Below are 27,230 nucleotides of genomic sequence, written 5' to 3' on the forward strand. Positions count from 1 at the left end.
GGTGGAAGAAAGGTGGTATAAGTCCAACAGCTGTTTCTGGGGGCTCAGAGATCCATAATTATGTTGGTAGATGTGGTTCATCACAATATGTGGCCATAATGGATACAATCAGTATTGGATAAGATGAGTCTTTATCATCAGGGTAGAGAAGATCTTACATTTCAGATGTTAATGCAGAGAATTTCAAAGATGGTATGATTAAATTTGGAGAGCTAGCTGTATTAGAGAGGGGAGTTAGGAATGTCGGTGGGGTTATGAGAAATATTAAGAAAGGGAATGGTGAGAGGAGAAAAAATAGTTCAGGAAGAGTGAGTGGTTAATATTGTGGGTATGAAGGGAGGTGGCAATAGAGGTAGAGAATTGGGAGATGAATAGGAGATGTAGGATAGATAGTATTTGAATGGTAGTGAGTTGTGTTGGATTTGTGTCTAGGTGTCACAGTTTAGGGATAATAGCTATTATACCTAAACTTTGACACATTGTGATGAACTACATATACCAACATTATTATGGTTATTATCATCATATGTATGAATGTGTTTATATTTGTCCTCCCACACCACCTGACATCTGGTGTTGGCCTGTTTATGCCCCCATAACTTAGTGGTTTACAAAAAAGATCAATAAAATAAGTACTAAACTTTAAAAAAGAAGTACTGGGGTTGATTTGTTTGATTAGACTCTTCAAGATAGTGCCCCAATATGTGAAGGGGTGTGTGGAGAAAGGGATACACATACAAAATTTTGTCATTTGTACCTCTTGTTACACCCATACAATTATATTCCCTATTTCCCACGAAACATGCCAAACTTACAAAAAGTTAACTTATGAAACTCCTTAACACGTTTATGCCTGTCTGCTCATTGTCACTCTGTTCTTACATGTCCTCAGTACTATCTAAACTCTTTAACTGAAAAATCTTCCTTCACATATGGATAGTTATACCTGAAATGTTAGATCTTTTTTCTCCTAACAACATGAAAATTCATACAAACTCATGAACTTTATTGTATAACATTTGCTGACACCAGTTTCTTGGATTCTCTGTTTTTTTACATATTGATACATAACCATGTGGTCTGGTGTTTTGATTTCATTGCAGAGTTTCTAACAAAAATGGAACTTATAACAATTGTTAAAACTACTGCTCACATTCTCATAGCTAATGACAGATCACAAGGCATTCCATAGATGTTGGATATCATACAACAATAAATTCAAGAAGTTTCTGAGAGTCTGACAAGCCACTTAGAATCATTAACCTTGCGACAGTTGTCGTACCATTCACTGAGTCTTTGCTCTTGCAGAACTTTTGAGACTTTTGGCATCTAATGAATCATTGATAATTTGAACCCCAAGCAACTTCTCAAATCCCAGCTACTGAAGATCTTTCAGCTGCAGAAAGCAGTTGAATCTGTCAGAACTACATTGGATTAAAAGCATGAAGTGTTATTACAGATGGTTCTAGCAAATTAAAAGTATTAATGAAGTAAATAGTGTTAAAAATTTCTGGGTTCTACACACCAAATCCTTTCATAGCCTTTCGCAACACTTTAGCATCTTCCTCTGCAGAAAAAGGGTTGGCTGGTACCACTGTTGGGCGGAATACTTGGTGACCTCCATACATCGCCATTTTCCTCATATCATCAGTCACAGGTTTTGGCTACAAAGTAAATGAGACTAGACTGTAACAGCAGATCATTTGACAAAAAATAGATAATTCATTGAGAAAATTTTAAATATGAAGGATGATGCAGAATGGATAATAAAAAAAAAATATAGATAAAGTATCAGTAATATGGCACTCCATCTCTTACAATGATGAGAGTTCCAGTTGATCTGATCAACAGAACAGTCTGCTCGTGCAAGAGGCTGAGCACTCCACAGACACGTGTACAGGAAAATTCAGCATGACACAGAATGTGACAAGGTTGGACCTTTCAAATACAGGTAGTACACATTTTTCCAGCTGAGTGAACTGGGGCAACATGAAATATGCCATTGAGAATTGAACTCATGACCTTATGATTGTAAACCAAATACTCTAACTATTAAGCCATGCACCTTCACTTATTAGTAATATATCACATTCACAAAACAAATATAATAATATAGTTCCATTCAAAGAGTGGAATGACTTTTATGCAGTGAAGAAGATAAATCTAATGCTTTAAGCAGAACCAGTTGTGAGAGGAAGAGCAATGTTTGCTAATATCAGTGGACTGAGTAGCAAAAGTGAGAAACAAATCTATATCGCAGTAAGACCCATATTTTTTTGTCAAACTTTCTGTTTGTCCATCCATCATACATTATCCTCAGATTGAGATGATTTTGAATATCTTATATAGCAAATCAAGATGAAAAAAACAAAAAACAAAAAAAGCTAGTGAAATTATTCAATTTATTCACTGAATTCATATATAAGCAACATAAAGAAAAATAAAGTTTGTGTTTCAGCCTTGATCAAAGCTTATTTTAACCTTGCACACAATTACAAAGAGAAAAGCCATGAATATTTCACTCTCAGTGATGAAAGGAAAAGATAAAGATGAAGAGACCAAAAGAATGAGAACGGTAATATAAATAGACAGATTTATAAAACTTTTAATCAGTGACACAATTCTGTTGTAAACTCATTTGAATTTGATTTATTGAATACAACTCCTTCAACCATTTGAAACTACCTATTTTGGAAGTGGTTAAATTAGTTTACAAAACTTTTAGTCCATGAAAAGTAAATTTGGTTGTTTATAAGTAAATATATTATTTTTCACTAAAACACTTGTTAATATACAACAATTGTGAAAACATTCCACACCTGCTATCTCTGAAGAGCACATGGTATTACTTAACTATGCTGTTATCTGACAAGTGGTTTTAATGCCCAGTATGAAACCAATTGGTAAGATTGGCAGTTATGGATCTATAGTACTGTATCCCCTCCTCCTGCCATATTATATATATATATATATATATATATATATATATATATATATATATCCATCCTTCTCTAATTCCTTTATTCTCTCCCTCCCGCTTTCATCGTTTTCTATCTATCTCTCTCTCTCACCCTCTTTCTCTTTTTCTCTCTCTCATTGCTCACACATGACCATCATCCATCTTTCCTTTCCTCATGTGACCATCTTTCTTTTCCTGCATGGACGTTCAAATGACTGGGCGTTTTTGTTTCTCTCTCTTCTCTCTTTTATCTTTTCAAAGAAAATATTTCTCCCAGCATTCACTATTTTCCTCTAATTCTGGTCTAACAACCCTCTGTGTTTGTTTTTGTTCAGTTTCCTTGTATGTCTCCACTGTCCTGTTTCTGTTCCCAACTTTGACCCTCCATAAATTCTAAATTTTATTTTAGAATTTATAGGAGCAACTGTCTTTGAAGACTCATATTGTCATTCAATGCTAGACAGCCGAAAACTGATGAAAGGTCATTTATCTGTGTTTACTTGCCCTGTTTTCCATTTTTTCTCTCATTGTTTATGCATTTCATGTTGTTTACACAGTTGGTAATGTCCTGTACCCATATATATATATATATATATATATATATATATATATATATACACACACACATATATATACATATATATATTTATTATATATACACAAACATCTATGTGTGTGTGTGTATATATATATATATATATATATATATATATATATATACACACACATATATACAGGGTGTGATGAATAAACTGTCATCTAAATTACACAAAAATGAAATTAACACTAACATCTCATTCTAACAGATATATTTACCAAAATTACATAAAAATATCTTGAAATACTAAAGAGTAAATTTATTCAATAAAATCGCTATTTGCTTCAACCACAGCCTCCAAACGACTTTGCAATCTCCTGCAACTCTTCTATACAGTCTCCTTGTTTAAGTTGGCGAATGCTGCCACAATCCTTGCCTGCAGCTCATCTTTGGTGTTACAAGGAGTTTTGTTGGTCTCTCGCTCAACTGCACCCCATACATAATAATCAAGGGGTTTGCAGTCCAGGGAGTTAGGTGGCCAGATGTTAGGGGTTAGGTGTAGAAATTGTCTGACAGACATGACTAGGTTCTTCTGCTTGTGTGGCATGGTGCAGTCTTGTTGCCAGACATCGGGTCTTACAGCAGCCACCCTCTTGACCCAAGGCAGCACTACCTCCTCAAGGCACTTGATGTAGGCCGCCATCTGAGGCTGTTTGGGAAGATGAATGGAGGCATAACACCGCCAACACTAGTGATTACTCCAAACATCATAATGTTGACTGGATGTTTGATTTTTACCACTCTCGGTACATGTCCTCAGACTGATACCCAAACACTCTGAAATGTTCGTATTTGAGCTTCTAACATGTATGCCAAGCAGAACAGCATGTCATTTCCAAATTTCTGGCAGAGTGAATTGCATCATGGTGCTATTTTTCTCACAGACGGTGCCCAACTGACCCTACTTACTTGTGTAGCCAACAAAATCAAGAACAATGTGCTTGTGCGAAATTAAAAATACAAAATGGCAACAATTTACCCATTGCACCCTGTATATTGACGTGTGTGTGTGTATGCATCCATCCTCTTCACCCACTATTCCTGACAGGGTCATGGGGGTTGATTCCTCAGATACCTCCTCTATAGGGTCCTATCAGAAGCAACTATCATTAGATTTCCAGCTGGATTCCCAAGTATGTCCAGGTGAGACTATGGATACTATCCAAGCATCTCACTTCCGGTTTCCTCAATAGGCCTCCTGCCACATGGCTCAGCTTGTAGAATCCATCTTGTGATTCTTTCCTGTGGAATTCTAATCATGTCTGTAGCACCAGAGCTATGATCATTCAGAGACAAAGTGGTTCAATCTGAAGAGACTCCCTGATCTTCAAGCTACACTCTCTGCTGTGTAATGTTACTCCAGTGATCCTTTCAAGGAACCCCATTTTGGCCACTTGTATTTGTAATTATACTCTTTTGGTTATTACCTAATATTCATGATCATAGGTGTGGATAGTCTTGGAAACCAAATTGAAGATAACAAGCTTGGCATTTTTTGTACCAGCTTCTCCTTTTATGTTTCCCATCACTCAAGCATACACCCCGAGATACTTGTCACCTCTCCTTTTTGCAGTTTTTAGGAACTGCATTGATATGTGTTATGGGTATCACAAATGGTGGGTTTAGGAGCGATCGGTTGATACATCCAGATGACATGGTGCTACTTCACTCATCAGAAGCTCTTACTTCACCTGAAACACATCTCTCAAAAGATCACCTCAAAAGAAGTATCATCAGGCTACAAACTGCTCTGAGTTGGCAAGGTGAATGACAAGAAGCTGGTGTTGGTTTCGTGATCAGAACAATTTTGTAGAATGTCTGGAGTGTCCACATAGTATAACTGATTGCATAATGAAGCTTCACTTCTTTCTTTCATGCAGATGTTATGTGACATTCTTGTCAATTTATGCTTCAACTCTCCAAGCTAATGAAGAAGCTATCATGACTTTGTAGGAAAATCTTTGTACTGAAACTACATTTACACTGGTTGATGAAAAACTGATCATTCTTGGTGATTTCAATACATGAGTTGGTAAAGACTTTGAGGCATGGGATGTACTTGGTCACCATGGCATCAGTAAAGTGAATGCTAATGGTTTGAAGCTACTTGAACTTAATTCAGAACTCAACTTCATCATCTGCAACACATTCTTTCATCAAAAGTTCAAGCACATGAACTCACCCAAGATCTAAGAAGAGGCAGATGATTGATTTTATTGTCATCTATAAATATGATCTTAGAGATATATGTAACATGTGTGATGCAAAGCACAGAATGCAGCACAGATCACAGGATGGTGCAATGAAAATTTAAAATATGAATCTGTAAAAAGATTCATGAGTTGGGTGAAGATGCCAAATCAGATTGATGTTACAAAACTGAAACTGCCAGATGTACACGAGACCTTAAGCAAACAACTTGATAGTCTTGACTGATGAAACATTGGAGAATTAAAAAATTCAAATGTACTTAGGAATCACTGTACTTGGTTTTAGAATGAAAAAACATAAGGACTGGTTTGATAATAATGATACTAATATCAGCCAGCAATTGAAAATGGAACAAGCTCTTCATGAAAAGATTCTAAGCCAGTGCCCTTCAGTACAGACTATTATGGAGAAAACTTTTAAGGAATACAGAGCAATGCTACAATGGGAACTAAGAAGTAAGAATGAGTGATGGTTAAAGGTCACTTCAGAGATTTAAAAAACCTGTGATGCAAACGATTTGAAGCTGCTTTATGATCTTCTACACAAAGTGTTCAGTCCACCAACTTCTATTGTAGTTCCTCTGAAGATCAAGGTCAACAATACTATCATCAGAGAACCAGTAAAAATCCTGCAGCACTGGCAAGAATGCTTCACTGAATTATTTGACAACCAACAATAGTCAATGATAACATTAAAGAGAGTTTTCCCCAATGTGATATAATATTTGCAATGGATCAACTGCCATTTTATGATGATAGTCTCTATCTCAAACAGATAGATACTGGCTGAGATGGTTTTCCTGTTGAACTGCTAAAGGCTAGATGCAGTATTTAACCCAATTACCAAGAGCTGGACAAGACTGCCTAAAAGGCAATCTGAAAAAAACTGCAGATGAATGTAAAGAACTGGGAAGAACTGGCTTTGTAAAGAGCTGAGAGGAGGAAGTGTATAAGGCGAATAGAATCACCTTGAGCACGAAAGCCTATACTGAAGGCTTCAACAGGACTGTCATTAGGATCTCAATGAGAACATAAGATGCTGGAAGTGTGAAACATGTGGCCATGTACTGCTTTGCAGATCTAAATGTACATATGTATGAATGTATATATGTATGCATGTATCATCATCATCAGCAGCAGCAACAGCAGCCTCTACATTTAATGTCTCCTTTTCCATGCTTGCATGGGTCAGATGGAATTTGCTGAGGTGGAGCCAGATACTTTTCCTATTACCAACTCTGTTTCCAAGTAAGGTAACATTTCCTTATAGCTAGACATACTGTGCATGCATGCATGCATTATGTATGTATGTGTGGGAGTGTCCCCTTGTTATGACATTGCATGATAGTTGTGAACATACTTCATTTGTTTCCAGTCTTCTATGAAAAACTTGTCTGGCCTTCAGGAAACATTACCTTAATTGGAAACAAGTGAGGTTTGGTGACAGGAAGGGTATCCAATTGTAAAAAATCTGCCTCAATGAATTGTGAGCATGTAACAATGGATATTAAAATGATGATGAAATCTTGTACTCAGCTATTTGATATCATTAATTTAGCTAGCTGTAGTTGTCCATAAATATATATCAACCAAAAATGAAACATTAATAAAACTTACTGTGTTTGCACCAGGAACTGGACCTGAAATGCCAAAATAGACAGAAAATAATGAAAGTTACACTTGTATTACACTAAAATTTTTAAAGACTTAATTTATTATTTACAATAAAATTGGTCATAGCAGATGATTTTTATACAATAAATGGAAATTTGGTCCATGTGTGTGAGAGTGTGAATGTGTGTACGAGTTTGTATGAATGTGTATGCATGTATGCGCTATGCCTTAAAGGTAAGCTGTATTCTAGTATAACTCTTTAGCTTTCAGATTTTTCTGTCAAGTGTAATATTTATTGATTTACATCGTTTTAAATGAATCAAGTATTATCTTGTAGCTTTGAGATTTTGATAGTGCGATTGTTATTTTTAGAATAACATTGTAGGGTAGGTGTGATAAGCCAGTTCTGGCTGGATTGAACATTCAACAAGAAGAACATTTGGGCTGGATATGGCTGGTTTAAATGCTAAAGTTTATATGTAGAAAGTGTAATGTTGTTCATGAATAGTAAAAATATAAGGGTTTTGAGTGCTTTACTTTAGACACAGAGGACCTGCATTTACTTTCACTGTGCCTAACTCTTGCCAAGACACTTAGCTTAATTATTTTTTAAGGAGCTGGGATAAAACTGATAGGATGATATGGAGTATACTGCTGGTATGTATTTGATCAATGCCAGTTAAGATTTGAAGCAAAGCAGCAAAGAACAGCAGTAGTTTTACTGATGTCAGGCACTACATTACTGTAATTAGAAAATGAAAATGTCTTATTACCTCCGCCATTGGCGTTGGTTTGTTTGTCTGTTTGTCTGTGTGCAAAATAACTCAAAAAGTTGCAAACGATACTTGATGAGATTTGCAGGAAAAGTTGATAATGACACAAGGAACAGATGATGAAATTTTGGTAATGATTCGGGAATTTTTATGGGTTCTTGAAGGATTTTTCATTTGTTATATTTACTTTACATGAAGTATTACAATGTTATGGTCTTCAATTATCTCCCTTGAAAACACATTCATCGTTTCCACGTAACTTATGGTGGTGTTGCTGTTTCCAAAGTTTATTTTCGTTTCTCTATTAGTAATTTTACTCATGTATCTAAAAATGAGCTGCTTGGCAGAGGTCTGCACTCTGCAAGTGCTTTTCTAGTTTTTCCAATGTTATAGTTTTGAATTACCTTACAGCTTCATTAGAAATTTTTACTTCATACTTCAGTGCTTAGTCCTTTAGCATTTAAACAGGCCATATCTGGCCCAAATATTCTACTTGTTTTATGTTCAAACTGGTCATATCCAGCCTTTCACACCTTTCACACCAACTCTACATTCTCAAAATTAACAGTTATCTCATCAAAATCTCAAAGCTTCAAGATAATGCAAGATTAATTCCAAACATGTGAATAAATAATTACTTTTGGCAGAATAATGTGAACACTAAGGGGTTAAAGATGTGTTAAAACAAACATAATTGACAGTTTGATAACTGATTGATCTAAAATACTATGTATATCATATTAAACCAACTTTAAATAAGCCTCAAATGTGTGTAAAAATAGAATGCAACTAATTAAGTTTGTAGGAAACTAGCAACATATTTACATTAATTCATACCCAACATATATATTTCATTTTATTAAATATATAAATTCAAGTTATGGTTTACTACCTTTTCTGTAGAGATTGGGCAAAGAACAGTTTTATTCAACACAGAATATTTATTAAATTTTGTTGTATAAACAACACAGAGATTAAATTTTAATTATGAGGTAATATAAAATATTTAAGCAATATATTTTATACATTTTTTTTACAAATACTAAGTTTGTAAATATTTTGATAGATTTTGTTGAAATTAAATGTTACAATACTTTTCAATTAATCTTCAAATGATTGTTATGATTCCATAAAGTATTATATTCTTCAGTTCCATATTCTAGAGATGAGGAATTATGTACATTATTTACATTATTTACATTTGACAGATATTAGTCCTCATCTTGTTTGTTAACACAACGTTTCGGCTGATATACCCTCCAGCCTTCATCAGGTGTCTTGGGGAAATCTTGAACCTGGGTTCTCATTCCTAAGGGAATGGCATAGTGGTTAAGAGTGCAGACTACTGACCCCAAGATTCTGAGTTCAATTCCCGGCAGTGACCTGAATAATAATAATAATAATAATAATAATAATATCGAAAAATACCTTAGGGATGAGAACCCAGGTTCGAAATTTCCCCAAGACACCTGATGAAGGCTGGAAGGTATATCAGCTGAAACGTTGCGTTAACAACAAACAAGATGAGGACAAATATCTGTCAAATGTAAATAATGTAAATAATGATTATATTCTTTGTTCAATAAATAGTTTTGTCCTCTGCTATGTTTGATTTCTAAAAGATTCCAAACAAACTTCAAATACTTCCTTAAATACAACAGCAAAAACTAATGAAAGGTTGCAAATGACAGATTACAGAATAATAACAAACTTAGCAGTGAAAGAAACCTGAAGTTAGGCAAAAAAAATGAAAAGATATTCAAGCTAAAGGCAATATATAGTTGTCTACTACTAATTCCTCTCAACAACATAGTATTTTCCCTTCCATATACACATCAACTAACCCTCTTTTAGTTGTCTGTAAACTACCTTTCTTCTCCTTCCCTGTCACGAAGTGTCTTATGGTTATCCTCTCTTCTGTTGGCTACATCTTTATTTCTTGCTTTGCTTGCCTTTCATCTTCATTCTCTTTAACTAGTCACTGTGGTTTAGTCTCTACTTCTACTGGTAGCATACATTTCACTTATTTCTATGACAAATATCTATAAGGTTTCATAATTCCAGTAGATATCTTAAATGCTAAAGGGCAGTGAAACAATGGTGGAGTGATGTAAATATCTCAGTTTCAAGCTTCATTACCATTTCATGTTCTGAATTTAGTCAGTGTAATCCTTACAAGGGTTGATGGAATTAAAACTTCTAAGACAATGGGATCAACACAATCAATTGCACATCTTCCCAGCTGTAAATTACTTAATGCTTTCTAAAAAAAAATATCTATTGAGTGTAAATATCTATTACTTTATTCTCATTTCAAATTCTCTGCGGTGACTTTACATTCATTCAAAAGTTGATGGTTTAACAGTAATATAATAGACTTAATTTAATTGAATATCCACTATATCTTCCTTACACTTTCTCTCTTTGTGTCTCTCTTACAAAAATAGATAAAAAGAAATCAATACATAAAAATCTTACCTCCTGGGTAGCCTTGTTGTGAAGACTGTGCTGGGTAACCTGGTTGTGAAGGCTGTGCTGGGTAGCCTGGTTGTGAAGGCTGTGCTGGGTAGCCTGGTTGGGAGGGCTGTGCTGGGTAGCCTGGTTGGGAGGGCTGTGCTGGGTAGCTTGGTTGGGAGGGCTGTGCTGGGTAGCCTGGTTGGGAGGGCTGTGCTGGGTAGCTTGGTTGGGAGGGCTGTGCTGGGTAGCTTGGTTGGGAGGGCTGTGCCGGGTAGCCTGGTTGTGAAGGCTGTGGAGGGTAACCTGGTTGGGAGGCCTGAGATGGATAGCCTGATTGTCCGTATGGTTGTGGAGGGAAGCTAGGCTGACCACCAGGTGGAACAACAAAACCAGCTGGGTAAGGGTTATCCTTACTTCCAGAAGAACCTAAAATAAGAAAAATAAATTGAAATAAAGTTAATTGATATCAAGTCTATATTGATAGAAATTAGCACAAAACAATGACTAAGTTACATTGTTGCCGTTCAAGGACAGAGCAATTAGGAAAAAAAGCTTCGTGTGGTATCTAAGAGATAGGACACAGGATATTTGACAAAGAGATAGAGAGGGGAGGGGAGTTGAGTTGACCTGAGAGGAGAGATAAGCAGCTAGCGAGTTCAGAAGAACCAGCACTGTCAAAGTAGTAGTAAAGTCAAAGAAGAAAACATTATCTAGTAGCAATTGTAATGTGTCAGTGAATCATTGCCAAACAGCCATGTAACAGAAATAACATCAAAAACATACAAGAATTAATCTGATGTGAGATTGCAGTCAGGGACTGATGACAACTGAAGTATTTTCTGGCAGTGTGGGAGAGGAATGCTCTCACACTGAATGCTGAGCATCCCTTGACAATGTGTGTGTCAACTTCTTCATCAGTATTCACAGATCTGGAGAGTGTGATGCCTAAGTGCATGAACTTGTCAACAACCGTCAGGGTTTCTCTTCGGCAGTGATAGTTGGTTCCACAATATGGCTTCCGCAGAGCAAGCTGGCACATAACCTATCTTTTCCATGCTAGCTTGAATTAGATGAACACACATCACTGAAGCATTGTCTTCAGTCAGATGTCATTTTCTTTTATAAACAAATTTGTTTTTCAAGTTAAAGATGTTTTGTCCATGAGGAATAGAAACAAACCCAACATTTATAGATAGCTCTGTAGTTTTTCAAGTAAAGCACAGAATGTAATAATATAATTCACTCAGGTACACACACACACACACATAGAAGTAAGCCTTTATACAATTCATGGATTAATGCCATACAAGATTTGTACAGAAATGCAGTCAGCATGAGTGTAGTGATGAATTTAGTGTGCAGGTAGGGGACTTGACCTTCAACCCTTTCCTGTTTATTATTGACCCCAAGCTATAAAAAGAACTAAAGACTGGTTGTGCATGGGAACTCCAGTAGGTTAATGACTTTGTTCTCAATAGCAGAATCTGTGAAAGAATGAGAGATGAAATTCCAGGTATGGAAGCAAACCCAGGTATTGAAAGGCCTTAAAGTAAACTAACTTGAGACTAAAGTAAATGATAAGTAAAAAAGAAAACAAAGCTCTAATGCAGTCAAGAACATGGCCATGCTCAGTACATAGAAAAGGGACAGAAATTTCATATAATGTACCTAATGTAAAAGTGGATGCATAAAAAGTGTAGTGGGATTGTGGACAGGCAGACGACAAAAGCAGCCTTTGTATGTTTCCAGGTATGCAAGAGCATTAAGGAGGAATGTACCTGGGAAATAGACTCTTTGTTCAGAAGGCTCCCTAGAAGCAGTCGAAAGCTTTTGTTACCAAGGTGACCTAATCAGTAGCAAGAGTAGGTGCTCTGAAAGTATAACTAGCAAGATAAGAAAGAGGTGAAGAAAATTCATGGAACTACTAACCTCTGCTACCACCAAAAAGCCTCTCCTTCAGTCTGAATAACAAATTGTATGTTGCATGTGTGTGAAGTGTAATGCTACATAGTGAGATGTAGGCCCTGAATACAGAGGATCTGTGAAGGCTAGAAAAAAAAAACAAAGTGAGCTTGCTTCACTGGAAGTCTAATATCAACATGCACAAATGATGCAGTGCAAATAACCTAATAGAGACAACTGCATTAGTATGGGCATGTGATGTGCAGATGACAACATCTGCATAAGACAATGTTGGATGCTCAATGTGGATGGTGCCTGTGGAAGAGGAAGACCTAAAAAGGCATGTAGTGAAGTGGTGAAAGTTGATCGTAAGATGCTGAACCTCACAAAAGAGAAGCCATGTGATCCATGCAACGCTGGAAAAAATCTGCTTTCTCTCTGGCAAGTATGGAAGAACAAATTCTAAGAAGAGGAGTGCTGGCAGTTGGGATAGTCTTGCTGCAATTTACCCACTGTTCTCCACAGTCTCCTTTCCAATCTCCCTTCTCCTCAGCCTTGCTACTCAGTATACTTGCACTGTTTTTGTCCTCTGCCCCCATCCCTATCTTTATGATGCTATCCTCCCTCCATTCTCTCTTTATTTCACTAGTCACCATGTACACCCCATTATCTCTAGGATGCCTTCAAAAAATTCTTTCTTTAACTGCTCTTGTTGCACACATACCCACTACTCCCCACACTTTTTCTGCACTGTCAGTCATCTCCTGTCTCCTACCTTCCCCAATAAATATATCATTGGTCACCCTATAACCCTCTCAATTTTACCCAATTTCTACTGATGTCCTCTACTCTTATCTCTTCCATATTTATAATTCCTCATAATTATTCACCTTGCCATTCATTCCTCATCTGTAACCATTTATCACTCTCTCCCACAGTCTGCAACCTCCACCAACCCACACTTCCAGTTCTACTGTCCCGGCTAGCCTCTCTCTTTACTGTAGCCCCCACTCCATATGATGTAAACTCCAGATTATGCAATCTTTGCTAAGAAGAAACCTTGTGTATCTTCCTGTCCAAGGATGAATTAATTAACAGACACACTGAGATTATTAGGTGTAACCACTGGTTTAGAAAATCTTTCAAGGAATACAGGAAAAATATTTAACACAAACCATTTAATTGGTGTATTAACAATGAATATTTTGTTCTTGTAACCTTCTGTAAACAGATATACATCTCTACCACAGTATTGTTATAAGGGTGTATGTTAATGTGTACATAAACCTATGTGTATTTATATATACTGTATTCTTTTTTAACTATATGATAATCTTTTATCTTTCATATTTTTCTTGCTTCAGTCATTATACTGTGGCCATACTGGGGCACTGCCTTGAAAATTTTTTTAGTCAAATGAGTCGATCCCAGTATTTAGTTTTTGTTAAGTCTGGTAATTATTCTACCAGCCTCTATTGCCAAACTGCTATGTTAGGAGGACATAAACACACCAACACCAGTTGTCAGGCAGTGGTGGTGGACAAACACATACACACATAGATATATGTATATGAAAGGCTTTGATCAGCCTTTGAAGGGCTTCTGGTAAAGTGATAATGAAACAATTGTATTATGCAATAGTACTGTGGCTCAATCCATTCCCATTTGTTAATATTTTTATATATACTTCATGGATATTCACAAATTTCTAGGTGTATTTTCAGTAATACAATTGGGTTTTTGCTGTAAAATGGTGTCTGATAGCTAATAGTCATAGACAGGCTTTCTAAAGTAAACTACAAGGTTAATACCCAAACTAAATTGATACACACACACACACTCTCTCTCTCTCTCTCACACAAGGTGCATTCCGGAAGTTTCTGGACTTTTTTTAGGAGAGGCAGTTGCAACTGCCCTAAATTACTGTAATTACAATAGCTCCAATAAGCTGACCTGCCAACTTTTGTTATTTCAGATTGAAGGAAATGGCTGTGACATCACTTTGAACTCACCCTACTAAAATAGTGCTTGTCACAGTTGACTAGTTTGCAGAATGCAGTTGACACATGAAAATAATTTGGAAGTTTGCTATGCCATAAAGTCTTGCATTAAACTGGGCAAGAATGCTACAGAAACTTATTCAATGATCCACACTGTTTCTGGATTAACTTGTAAGGGCCAAGCATCTGCTTTTCACTGGCACAAGAGTCCAAACAAAGCAAGTTCACTGGGAGGCTCATGATGAACTCCTTTTTCAACAACAAGGGCTTCATCTACATCCACTGTGTTCCCTCTAGTTAGATGGACAAAAGAGAGTACCCTATGGAGGTTTTGATGTAGTTTAGGGAGAGATTTCATTGCAGAGGGCCAGAGCACCTGCACTATTTCACAATTCTACCCTGTTAATAACTTGACAGAGACGAATATCAAAACTGTCTTTCACCTTTCCTACAGTCCAGATCTTGCTCCATGTGACAGCTGGTTGTTCCCCCAGCTGAAGGAGAAGACGAAGGAGGCTGTAACAAGGGTCTCAGACACATCTATTTTGGAGGACTTCCATGGGGCAGTGTGAATGCTACTGCCTATGTGTATGTATTTATATATACAGATAAATACATACACACACACATACATATATGTATAAATGTGTATATACACACACGCACACGCACACACACATATATATATATATATATATATATATATATATATATATATATATATATATATATCTTTGAGAGATCTTTCTACATGCTTTCAAGCAAAATATATCTGTCTGCAAACGTAAATGATGCAGAGATAAACCTACTGCATGCTGTCTTTCATACAGACAGAAAAGAAAGAAGTCATGGGGGAATTACAATATACATTAGTGAAGCTGTTGCCCCTATACAATAGTTCTATTGTACCATTCAAACTTGATCTATGACACACTCATAGTACATATAAACAACTTGATGTGGTAATGTGCAGAGTATATCGTTTACCTCACACTTCAAATCATGAGAGTATCTTTGAAGAAAGCCTTAAAAATGACAAAATACAAACAAAACTAGATTATTATTTACATTATTTACATTTTTAAGGATTTTGTCCTCATCTTGTTTGTTGTTAACATGTTTCAGCTAATATACCCTCCAGCCTTCATCAGGTGCCTTAGGGAAGTTTCGAACCTGGGTTCTCATTCCTAAGGTATTTTTCGATGTTGTTATTATTATATAACTGCCCATGGGCATATGGTATAGTGGTTAAGAGTGCAGGCTACTAACCCCAAAATTCCGAGTTCGATTCCAGGCAGTGACCTGAATAATAATAATAATAACAACAACATTGAAAAATACTTTAGGAATGAGAACCCAGGTTTGAAATTTCCCCAAGACACCTGATGAAAGCTGGAGGGTATATCAGCCGAAACGTTGTGTTAACAACAAAGATGAGGACAAAATCAGTCAAAATGTAAATAATGTAAATCACCATCATCATCATCATCATCGTTTAACGTCCGCTTTCCATGCTGGCATGGGTTGGACAGTTTTGAGTGGGGACTGGTGAGCCAGATGGCTGCACCAGGCTCCAATCTGATGTAGCAGAGTTTCTACAGCTGGAAGCCCTTCCTAATGCCAACCACTCCGAGTGTAGTGGGTGCTTTTATGTGCCACTGGCATGAGGGCCAGTCAGATGGTACTGGCAAACAGCCACACTCAAATGGTGTTTTTACGTGTCACCTGCACAGGAACCAGTCCAGCGGCAATGGCAACGCCCTCGCATGAATGTTGTCTTCCATGTACCACTGGCACGAGTGCTAGTAAGGCAACACTGGTAATGATCACACTCAAATGGTGCTTTTTACATGCCACCGGCACGGGGGCCAGTCAGCGGCCCTGGCAACGATTATGCTCGGATGGTGCTCTTAGTGTTCCACCAGCACAAATGCCAGTCATACGGTGCTGTCATCGAATTTAATTTTGATTTTAATTGCCTCAACAGGCCTTCACAAGCAGAGTTTAGTGTCCAATGAAAGAAAGGTACGCCTAAGTGGGCTGGTAACACCACTGTCATAGGCCACAGGTTATGGTCTCACTTGGCTTGCCGGGTCTTATCCAGCACAGCATATTTCCAAAGGTCTCAGTCACTAGATATTGCCTCGGTGAGGCCTAATATTCAGAGGTTGTGCTTCACCACCTCATCCCAGGTCTTCCAAGGTCTACCTCTTCCACAGTTTCCTTCAACTGCTAGGGTGTGGCACTTTTTCCCGCAGCTATCTCATCCATTGTTGCGACATAACCATACCAGCGCAGTCGTCTCTCTTGCACACCACATCTGATGCTTCTTAGGTCCAACTTTTCTCTCAAGGCACTTATCCTCTGTCGAGTATGCACACTGACATTACACATACAGCAGAGCATATTGGCTTCATTCCTTGCAAGCATACGCATATCCTCAGCAGTCATGGCCCATGTTTCACTGCTATGTAGCATGGCTGTTCGTACACATGCGTCATACAATCTGCCTTTTACTCTGAGTGAGAGGCCCTTTGTCACCAGCAGAGGTAGGGGCTCTCTGAATAGCCCAGGCTATTCTTATTCTAGCTGCTACACTTTCACAGCACCCACACCAGCTACTAACTTGGTCACCTAGGTAACGGAAGCTAGCAACTACTTCTAGTTTTTCTCCCTGGAATGTGACAGAAGTTGTTCTCTGCATATTTGCAGTGTTTATTGCTCCTGGGCATCTGCCACATACAAAAACTATGTTCCCAGTTAGCCTTCCTTTGATATTGCTGCACCTCTTATATGTGTCCATAGCTTACACTGGGTACATCTTATAGAGTTTCTACCTATGCCTTTTCTACAGGTCGAGCAGGGCCATCTACCTGAAGGGGTTTGTGGTTTGTCTGCCTTTCTACTTATTAGGACTTTGGTTTTAGCTAGGTTGACTCTAAGGCCCTTCGATTCTAGTCCTTGCTTCCTCACCTGAAACTTCTCTAGTTCTGATAGTGACTCAGTAATTAAAGCAAGGTCATCGGCATAGAGGAGATCCCAGGAGCATCCTGTCTTGAATTCCTCTGTTATTGCTTGGAGGACTATGATAAATAGGAGGGGGCTGAGGACTGAACCTTGGTGGACCCCTACCTCTACCTGGGATTCTATACTGTACTCGTTGCCAACCCTCACCTTACTGACAGCGTCCCTGTACATGGCTCGCACAGCTCTCACTAACCATTCATCTATCCCTAGATTCCCCATTGACCACCGATAAGGGATCAGGGGATCCTGCCAAAGGCTTTTTCCAAATCAACAAAGGCCAGGTACAGAGGTTTATCTTTGGCTACGTATTTCTCCTGCATCTGTCTTACCAGAAATATAGCATCAGTGATGCTTTTCCCTGGCATGAACCCAAACTGCATCTCATCTAAACTGACTCTCTCCCTAATTAGTTGGGCTATGACCCTCTCCATGACCTTCATTACCTGATCCAACAACTTGATACCTCTGTAATTATTTGTATCTAAAGCGTCACCTTTACCTTTGTAGCAGTTGACTATGGTGCTGCTACACCAGTCGTTGGGTATGACTCCTTCGTGTATCACCTGGTTAACAATACAGGTGACTAGACTATAGCCGACACTGCCAGATATTTTGCGCATCTCTGCAGTGATTCCTTATGGGCCTGGGGCCTTCCCTGTCTTCATACTCTTAATTGCTTTATCTACCATGGTACTGTCAACTCGGATAGCAGACTCTCTTTCTCCCATTCATTTTCTTTATTGAGCAACCTTTCATAGTGGCGTCTCCAAACCTCTCTGTTTGCAGCCTCGTTTAGTGCAAGTGAACCATCATCCATGCGGACACATCTCTCTCTTACGACATCACGATTCTCTTACAACACGAAATACAGGAAATGGTACAGAGCATTGGCAAATTTTTTCTAATGAATCTAATGGTTTTAGTGTGTTTTTAAATGGCTTATAAACACCTTCCACACTGCAATTGTTTTTGTTTCAGTACATGATCTCAGATCAGCTCACTTGCTATGCAAGTACATCTCTGTAATATATATATATATATATATATATATATATATATACACACACACACATGTATTATATGTATATAATATACATACATACACACACACACACATATATATATATGTATATATATACATCCATATATACATATATACATATATATATATATATATACACACACACACATATATATATATATGTATGTATATATATATATATATATATATATATATATACAAATATATACATATATTATATTATATATCATATATATTTTTTGTCTCGAATTTGTGTGAATGTGTATAGAATAATATATCAGTTGAATAAAGTTAAAACATGGTCTGGGTTCCATGTTTTTTTACTATCATAATAAAAAAACATGAAAACCAGACCATGTTTTAACTTTATTCAACTGATACATACATACATATATATATATATATATGTATATATATACATATATATATATATATATATATCCCTCCTCTCTCACTCCCTCTTTACCTATCTATCTATATATCTATCTGCCTGACTATCTATCTACCTATCTATACATAGATATATATATCAATACATATCGTCATCATTATTTTATAATGTCCGTTTTCCATGCTGGCATGGGTTGGACGGCTTAACTGGGGTCTGGGATGCCAGGAGGCTGCACCAGGCTCCAGTCTGATCTCGCAGTGTTTCTACAGCTAGATGCCCTTCCTAACGCCAACCACTCCGAGAGTGTAGTGGGTGCTTTTTATATGCCACCGGCACAGGGGCCAGAGAAGTTGGCATTGGCACATTTTACATGCCACCAGCACAGAAGCCAGTCAAGGCAGCACTGGGAACGGCCACCTTCGGATGGTTCTTTTTATGTGCCACCAGCAAGGGGCCACAACTACAATTTCCATTTGATTGTAATTTGATTTATTTTGATATTGAAGTTGACAGACTCCTCAAGCATGGCATGTCACCAAGGTACTTTTGGGTGGGCTGGTTATGCGACACCGGTGTAGGTTACAGCTGTGAACTCACTTTATTTGCTGGGTCTTCTCAGTCACAGCATACCTCCAGGTCTTGATCCTTTGTCATTGCCTCTGTGAGGCCCAACATTCAAAGGTCATGCTTCACCACCTCATCCCATGTCTTCCTGGGTCTCCCTCTACCTCGGATTCCTTCCCCTCTTTGGGAGTGGCACTTCTTCACACAGCTCTCCTCGTCTATCCACAGTACATGACCATACCAACGCAAACCTCTCTCTTGCACACCACATCCGATGCTTCTTATGTCTAACATTTCCCTCAGGGTGCTTACACTCTGTTGTGTGTGCACACTGACATTACACATCCAGCAGATCATGCTAGCTTCATTTCTTTCAAGCTTACGCATGTCTTCAGCAGCCACGGCCCATGTTTCACTGCCGTGAAACAAGGCAGTTCACACACCTGCATCATACAATCTACCGTTCACTCTGAGTGAGAGGCACTTTGTCATGAACTTTGCCCAGGTTATTCTTATTCTAGTGGTAACACTCTCTGAGCATCCACCCCCACTACAGACTTGGTTACCTAGGTAGTGGAAGCTATCAACTACTTCTAGTTTCTCCCTCTGGCATGTGATGGAATCTGTTTTCTGAGCATCTGTTGTGCTTATTGTCCCTGTGCATTTGCCACACACGAAAGCTATCTTCCCAGTTAATCTTCCTTTGATGTTGCTGCACCTCTTATATGTCCATAGCTTACACTGGGTACATCTTATGGAGTTTCTACCTACACCTTTTCTACAGATCAAGCAGGCCCACTTACCTGAAGGGGTGTGTGATGTATTCACTTTCCTACTTACTATAGAACTTTGGTCTTTGTAACATTGACTCTAAGGCCTTTCAATTCTAAACCTTGCTTCCACACTTGAAATTTCTTCTCTAGTTCTGGTAGTGATTCTGCTATGAGGGCTAGGTCATCAGCATAGAGGAACTCCTAGGAGCAACCTGTCTTGAATTCCTCTGTTATTGCCTGGAGGACTATGATGAATAAGAGGGGGCTGAGAGCTGATCCTTGGTGGACCCCTACTTTTACCTGAAATTCTTCACTAAACTCATTGCCAATCCTAACCCTACTAACAGCATCTCTGTATAGGGACTGTACAGCCCTTATTAACCATTTGTCAATCCCCAGTTTCCACATCGCCCATCATGAACTCCCTAGTTTACAATACGTGTGACTAAGCCATAGCCAACACCACCAGATCTTAGCGGTGATTCCTGATGGTAATCTATAGTTACCTTGATACTTTGGTGGATGGAGTTAGCAACTTGCTAGATGCTCTCCATTATGTTCCTCTCAGTTTCTACACTACCATCACTAGAGTTGATCCTAACTATGATATTAATGTCATCTACATACCTATTGTAGAGTAGAAGAGTTGTGGACTGTTCTGCTAATATCTGCTTAAATTTACTGTCCCACCAGGTCATGAAGAGGCTGGCCACATCTCCAGCTATACTGACACCAATGGCTGCACCTTGAACCTGCATGTATAGTTTCCTGTTAAACTGTACTATGTGGTTCTTACACTAACCCCTGTTGCATGTGCAATCATTTCTTTCACCTGATTGTTGTTCTCAGGGTTTTGGGTGGGTGCAGTCCAGCCACTCCAGCATTCTGTGGTGCTTTTCTTCACTGCTGAAGTGATGGTAGGTGGTCTTCTCCTCTGTGACTTGGTAGGGCAGAATCTACTGAGGTCATGGTCATCTAAATAGTCATTGTCAGTCGAAGGAGGAGACCCAGTTCCCTTGTGTTCACCTTACAGAACTCCACTTCACTCGCACAGATTACCTGAATGCATTTCACTGCAGCAAAATCTATGTCTATAAATGGGTAGAGTGAAATCACATCTATACTACCCACTGTGTGAGCACAGAAGATCTCAGTTCAATCAGTACTTGCAACCACTCCAACAATCTCACAGGTTGTGTAGTGTTGAAATGTATTGTAGAACAATTTATTTTTCTACAAAAATAAAATTTATTCAACGCGTAGATACTAAACAATATATATATAAAGGATAAAATCCTTTTTTTTTTTTTTAAAGCAGAAAAATTAGTCGGCAGCCAGCCATGAGAATTCAACTCATATCCCTCCAATATTCGGTTGGAATGCTTTACCATTTAAGCTAAACCGCCTGACCACCAAACTTTTCTACAATTTAAGAAGTTATAGAGTTTGGCAGTCAGGCGATTTAGCTTAAATGGTAAAGTATTCCAACCGGATATTGGAGGGATGTGAGTTCGATCCTCATGGCTGGTTGCTGACAAATTTTTCTGCTTTTAAAAAGATGCACGTGTGCAATTTTTGTAATATTTTTTTTGTCACCGTTCTTTCCTACTTATATTTAACAATATCCATCAGTTAAACAATTCTAGTTCTTACACAGATAGACTCAACACTACATTAACATGTTCCTATAACTATTTTTCCCTATTTCACATTCTTGTTATGAATATCCAAACAACTTTATCCGACACAAGCTCTCTGTAATCTTATTGTAATATTGTTTTGTTAATACCTGCTTTGATATTTTATTAATTTTTCCACAGAAGAGAATGGTAATAGCTAATTAGATTAATTCAATTTAATTATTATTTTAATTATTGCTATAATTGATTTAAATTTTTCCAGATTCTCTTACATGTCAGTATGGGTTAACAAATTATAAAAACTTTTGTAACATCTTCTCTTTACCACTTTTTAACTCTTAGTTGGGTTTATATAGGATTTTATCCAATAACACTCATAACACATTTTTAATTGTCTTATAGAATAAGTACTAGGCTTACAAAGAATAAGTCCTAGGATCGATTTGCTTGACTAAAGGCGGTGCTCCAGTATGGCAACAGTCAAATGACTGAAACAAGTAAAAGAGTAGACATACATACATACATACATACATATACATATATATATATATATATATATCTACATATATACATATATCTACATATATATTATTACAAATTAAAAGGGTAAAGGATTATCAATTTATTAATTAATTAATAAATCAATTAACAATTAATAATTTTTACCAAGCCCATCGGTATGAAAGCACCATTATTGGTGGAGAACTTATTTAAAAGCTCATATATATTTATAAATATAATTAAGGGATCAACAAATATTTGCTTCACCATATACCGAAGTTCAGAAATAGCAGCTAAAAAGGCTGAGAATCCCACAGATAGTATCACTTGTAACTCACATGTGAGTTACAAGTGATACTATCTGTGGGATTCGCAGCTCTTTTAGCTGCTATTTCTGAACTTCGGTATATGGTGAAGCAAATATTTGCTGATCCCTTAATTATATTTATATATACATATATATATATATATATATATATATACATATATGCAGATATCTACATATATACATACATATATACATACATACATATATACATACATACATACATATATACATACATACATATATACATACATACATAAATACATACATATATACATACATACATATATACATACATACATATATATATACATACATATATATATATATATATAAACATATATCTAAATATATACATAATATATATATACATGCATATATACATATATACATACATATATACATATATATACATGCATATATACATATATACATACATATATACATATATATACATACATATATACATACATATATACATGCATACATACATACATATATACATGCATACATACATACATATATACATGCATACATACATACATATATACATGCATACATACATACATATATACATGCATACATACATACATATATACATGCATACATACATATATATATATATATATATATATATATATATACACATACATATACACATACACGTTTACATATATATATATATATACACACACATATACACATATACAAACATATATACATATATACATACATATATACATACATATATATACATACATATATATATATACATATATATATATATACATATACATATATATGTATACGTATATACATACATATACATATATATGCATACATATATACATATACATATATATATATATGCATACATATATATACACACACATATATATGCATAAATATATACATATATATATGCATATATAGCTTCCGTTACCTAGCTGACCAAGTCAATAGAAGGGGAGAGTGCGCTGAAAGTGTAGCTGCTAGAATAAGAATAGCCCGGGCAAAGTTCAGAGAGCTCCTACCTCTGCTGGTGACAAATGGCCTCTCACTCAGAGTAAAAGGCAAACTGTATAATGGATTTATACGAACAGCCATGCTACTGAAACATGGGCAGTGACTGCTGAGGATATGCGTAAGCTCGCAAGGAATGAAGCCAGTATGCTCCGATGAATGTGTAATTTCAGTGTGCATACTTGGCAGAGTTTAAGTACCTTGAGAGAAAAGTTGGACCTAAGAAGCATCAGTTGTGGTGTGCAAGAGAGACGATTGTGCTGGTATGGTCATGTGGCAAGAATGGATGAGGATAGCTGTGTGAAAAAGTGCCACAGACTAGCGGCTGAGGGTACCTGTGGAAGAGGTAGACCCAGGAAGACCTGGGATGAGGTGGTGAAGCACGACCTTCGAACATTAGGCATCACCTAGGCAATGACTAGTGACCGAGACCTTTGGAAACATGCTGTGCATGAGAAGACCCAGCAAGACAAATGAGACCATAACCCGTGGCCTTTACCAGGGGTTTAGCCAGCCCACTTATACATACCTTTCCTTCTTTGGACACAAAACTCTACTTGTGAAAACCTGTTGAGGCAAGTGAAATCGAAATTGAACCAAATTCAACGACTGGCACCCGTGTGGAGCGCTAACTGCACCAACCAAGCGGGATCATTGCCACATCAGCAGTCTCGCTACCGTGCTGGTGGCATGTAAAAAGCACCTACTACACTCTCGGAGTGGTTGGCGTTACGAAGTGCATCCAGCTGTAGAAACTCTGCCAGATTATATTGGAGTCTGGTGTAGCCATCTGGTTCGCCAGTCCCCAGTCAAATCGTCCAACCCATGCTAGCATGGAAAGCGGACGTTAAATGATGATCATGATGATGATACACATATATATACATACATATATATATATACATATATATATGTATATACATATATATACATATGCACATATACATACATATACATATATACATACATACATATATAGAGACATACATATATTTGTAAATATATATATATATATATATATATATATATATATATATATATATATATATATATATATACACACATATATATATATGATAAAGAATAAATGGAGCAAAACGCATATAATAGATTTCTTTAATTCTGACACATGTTTCGATAATTACATGCTCTCTATTCCAAAGGAATAAAAGATGTTATTTTACATGTAATTTTCTCTTAAGGGAACCATCTTTCGAATGCAAGACTTATACCGAATGTGAAAAATACGTATTTGGAAGAATGCTACATAAAAAACTGTTAGATGTTAGAACGGTAGGCTATAAGATGCAGTATTAGGAGGAAATTGATGAATGCTACAATTGGAGTTTAAATTAAATAGAAGTCAGAATAAACCACAAAAAAAAAAATTACTAAATAATAAATTAAGTGTTTGACAAATCATGTATGTAAGTGGAAAGAAATAGGGAAAAAGGGAAATAATCCAGTAAATTTGTATTTCGATTGTATGTTTATGCTCGAAAAACCTCGTAAATAACGCGTAGCAATAAGGTTGCTTATAATGTAGAATGTTAAAATGGGTAACTTTTAATAGTGTATCATAGTAATTACCGTAATTAACCTAAGTAAATGGCAATACATAATATTATAAAGATATAAAAGATTAAATTACGTGAAGAAATGGATTTACAACAAATACATATTTAGATTCATATTTAAATGCATATTTAAACTAAATCAGAATTATCCATTGGAAATAACATGCAACCTTATATTTTACTTTCTGACGTAAAGGTATATTAATAACAGCAGAAGTCGATATTAGACAGAATATAGAAGTTAAGTACGAGTAAAAAGAGAATATCTTAAAATATAAGTCTAGATAAAGAATAGAATAATTTAAAACTGGATTTGAGAGAGATGTACGAAGGGAAGTAATCATGTATTTTAATATATCACTTACGAAAACCAGATCGTTAATATATACGTAAATATATACATAAATTATATGAAACTACTTTACAAAGAGGAAAAATTAAATAAGAAAAATAAGAAAAATGAGTGTTGTTAAAGTAAACTCAGTTAGTGTGCTATTTCACGTGCTATTAAAATAAATTATAGTAAAGGATCCATATTTAAGTTACAACAAGACGTAAGTTAACATATAGAATGGAGGAGGATTAATTTAATTTGCTTGTTAATGTTAGGTCCATATAAGTGATCAAAAGACTTAATCCACTTTCACGTTTCATAACTCTTAAAGTATTACTGTTCTTGGAGTAGAACAATCTGTACTAACTTGAGAATGATAGTGTGTAGGACCAGCTAGCATTGGAATTAGTTATAATTATTATTATTATAATTATTATTATTTAGGAGTTGGATATATGAGATAATAATATATAATAAATAAAAAGAATATTAAAAGGAACCTTATGTGTATAGATAATGGGAACAGGTTTGCTAGACAAACTAAAAGTAATATTAATGTTAAATTGATATTAAAGTTATGGTCGTGTCTATACAATGCAGAAGTGCTGCATTAACATATATGGATACTAAGGTGGGAAATAGAATATACAAAGTTATAATTAACTTGAATATATTTGAGTATGATTATAAAACCAAAGGATAAAAAATAATAAATAATAATAATAAAAAAAAGTACTTTACTCCCTGGAGCAAAGGCTGAGAAATATGCAATAATATACATATGGAAAATCCAAGAGGGGCTACTAACTAACTGGAGCATTGAGTGTTATACAAATGCCAGAACTGGTTGCCATTGTATTGTACCAAAGGTACCATCCACTCCATCTAAATTCAGGAATAGGCATTTTAATAGTCTAGCGTTCAAAGGCCCACAGCTCTTCAATGCCCTGCCACAAAAATTAAGAAGTTTGCATAAGGTGGGAGTAGATGTCTTCAAAAAGCAACTAGACATCCTCCTCCCCACAATACTGGATAAACCAACATCTCTATACACATATACACATATGCAAATATACAAAACGTAGTCTGTACGCACATGCACATACATATGCGGATAGACGTATATGCAAATAAAGACATATAGTGGTTTTAGCGAGGAAATAACCTATACACCTGTAATTAGTCCAGTAACAAGAAAAGGTTATAATTTAAATAAGTTTTACATAGGATCGACTTCGAATAAAATTAAATTACGGGTGGCTCAACACATGCATTCCTTTAAGAATAGAAATTTGATTAATTCTACAGGCCTTAGTAAATATATTTGAGAACTAAAGTCTAAAAATATCAAGTACATTTTATATTGGCTGATAGTTTGTAAGGCGAAATCTTATCGTATAGGTAATAATTTTTGTAAGGTGTGTACTAATGAATTTAAGGAGATATTATTAAATAATAATAATACTTTAATTAACTCTCTTGATGAATGTAAAATTAAATGTAGACATAAATTACATTAT

General features: G+C 36.3%; 1 protein-coding gene across 7 annotated transcripts in view; it reads right to left on the minus strand.

The window, feature by feature from the left end:
* Positions 1-27,230, minus strand: part of LOC106869944 (annexin-B12) — a 214,203-nt gene that overhangs the window by 47,025 nt on the left and 139,948 nt on the right. For 4 of the 7 annotated variants that reach the window (XM_089338823.1, XM_089338822.1, XM_089338820.1 and 1 more), the window contains 3 exons: positions 10,633-11,037; positions 7,385-7,407; positions 1,526-1,664 (listed from right to left, as the gene is read on the minus strand). In XM_089338823.1, the coding sequence (XP_089194949.1) occupies positions 1,526-1,664; positions 7,385-7,407; positions 10,633-11,037 (567 nt within the window). The remainder of the gene's footprint in view (positions 1-1,525; positions 1,665-7,384; positions 7,408-10,632; positions 11,038-27,230) is intronic. The other 3 variants (XM_089338826.1, XM_089338824.1, XM_089338821.1) reach the window with 1 other exon arrangement.

The sequence above is a fragment of the Octopus bimaculoides genome, chromosome 21 (genome assembly GCF_046866305.1).
Source record: "Octopus bimaculoides isolate indiv1 chromosome 21, ASM4686630v1, whole genome shotgun sequence".
Lineage (NCBI taxonomy): Eukaryota > Metazoa > Mollusca > Cephalopoda > Octopoda > Octopodidae > Octopus > Octopus bimaculoides.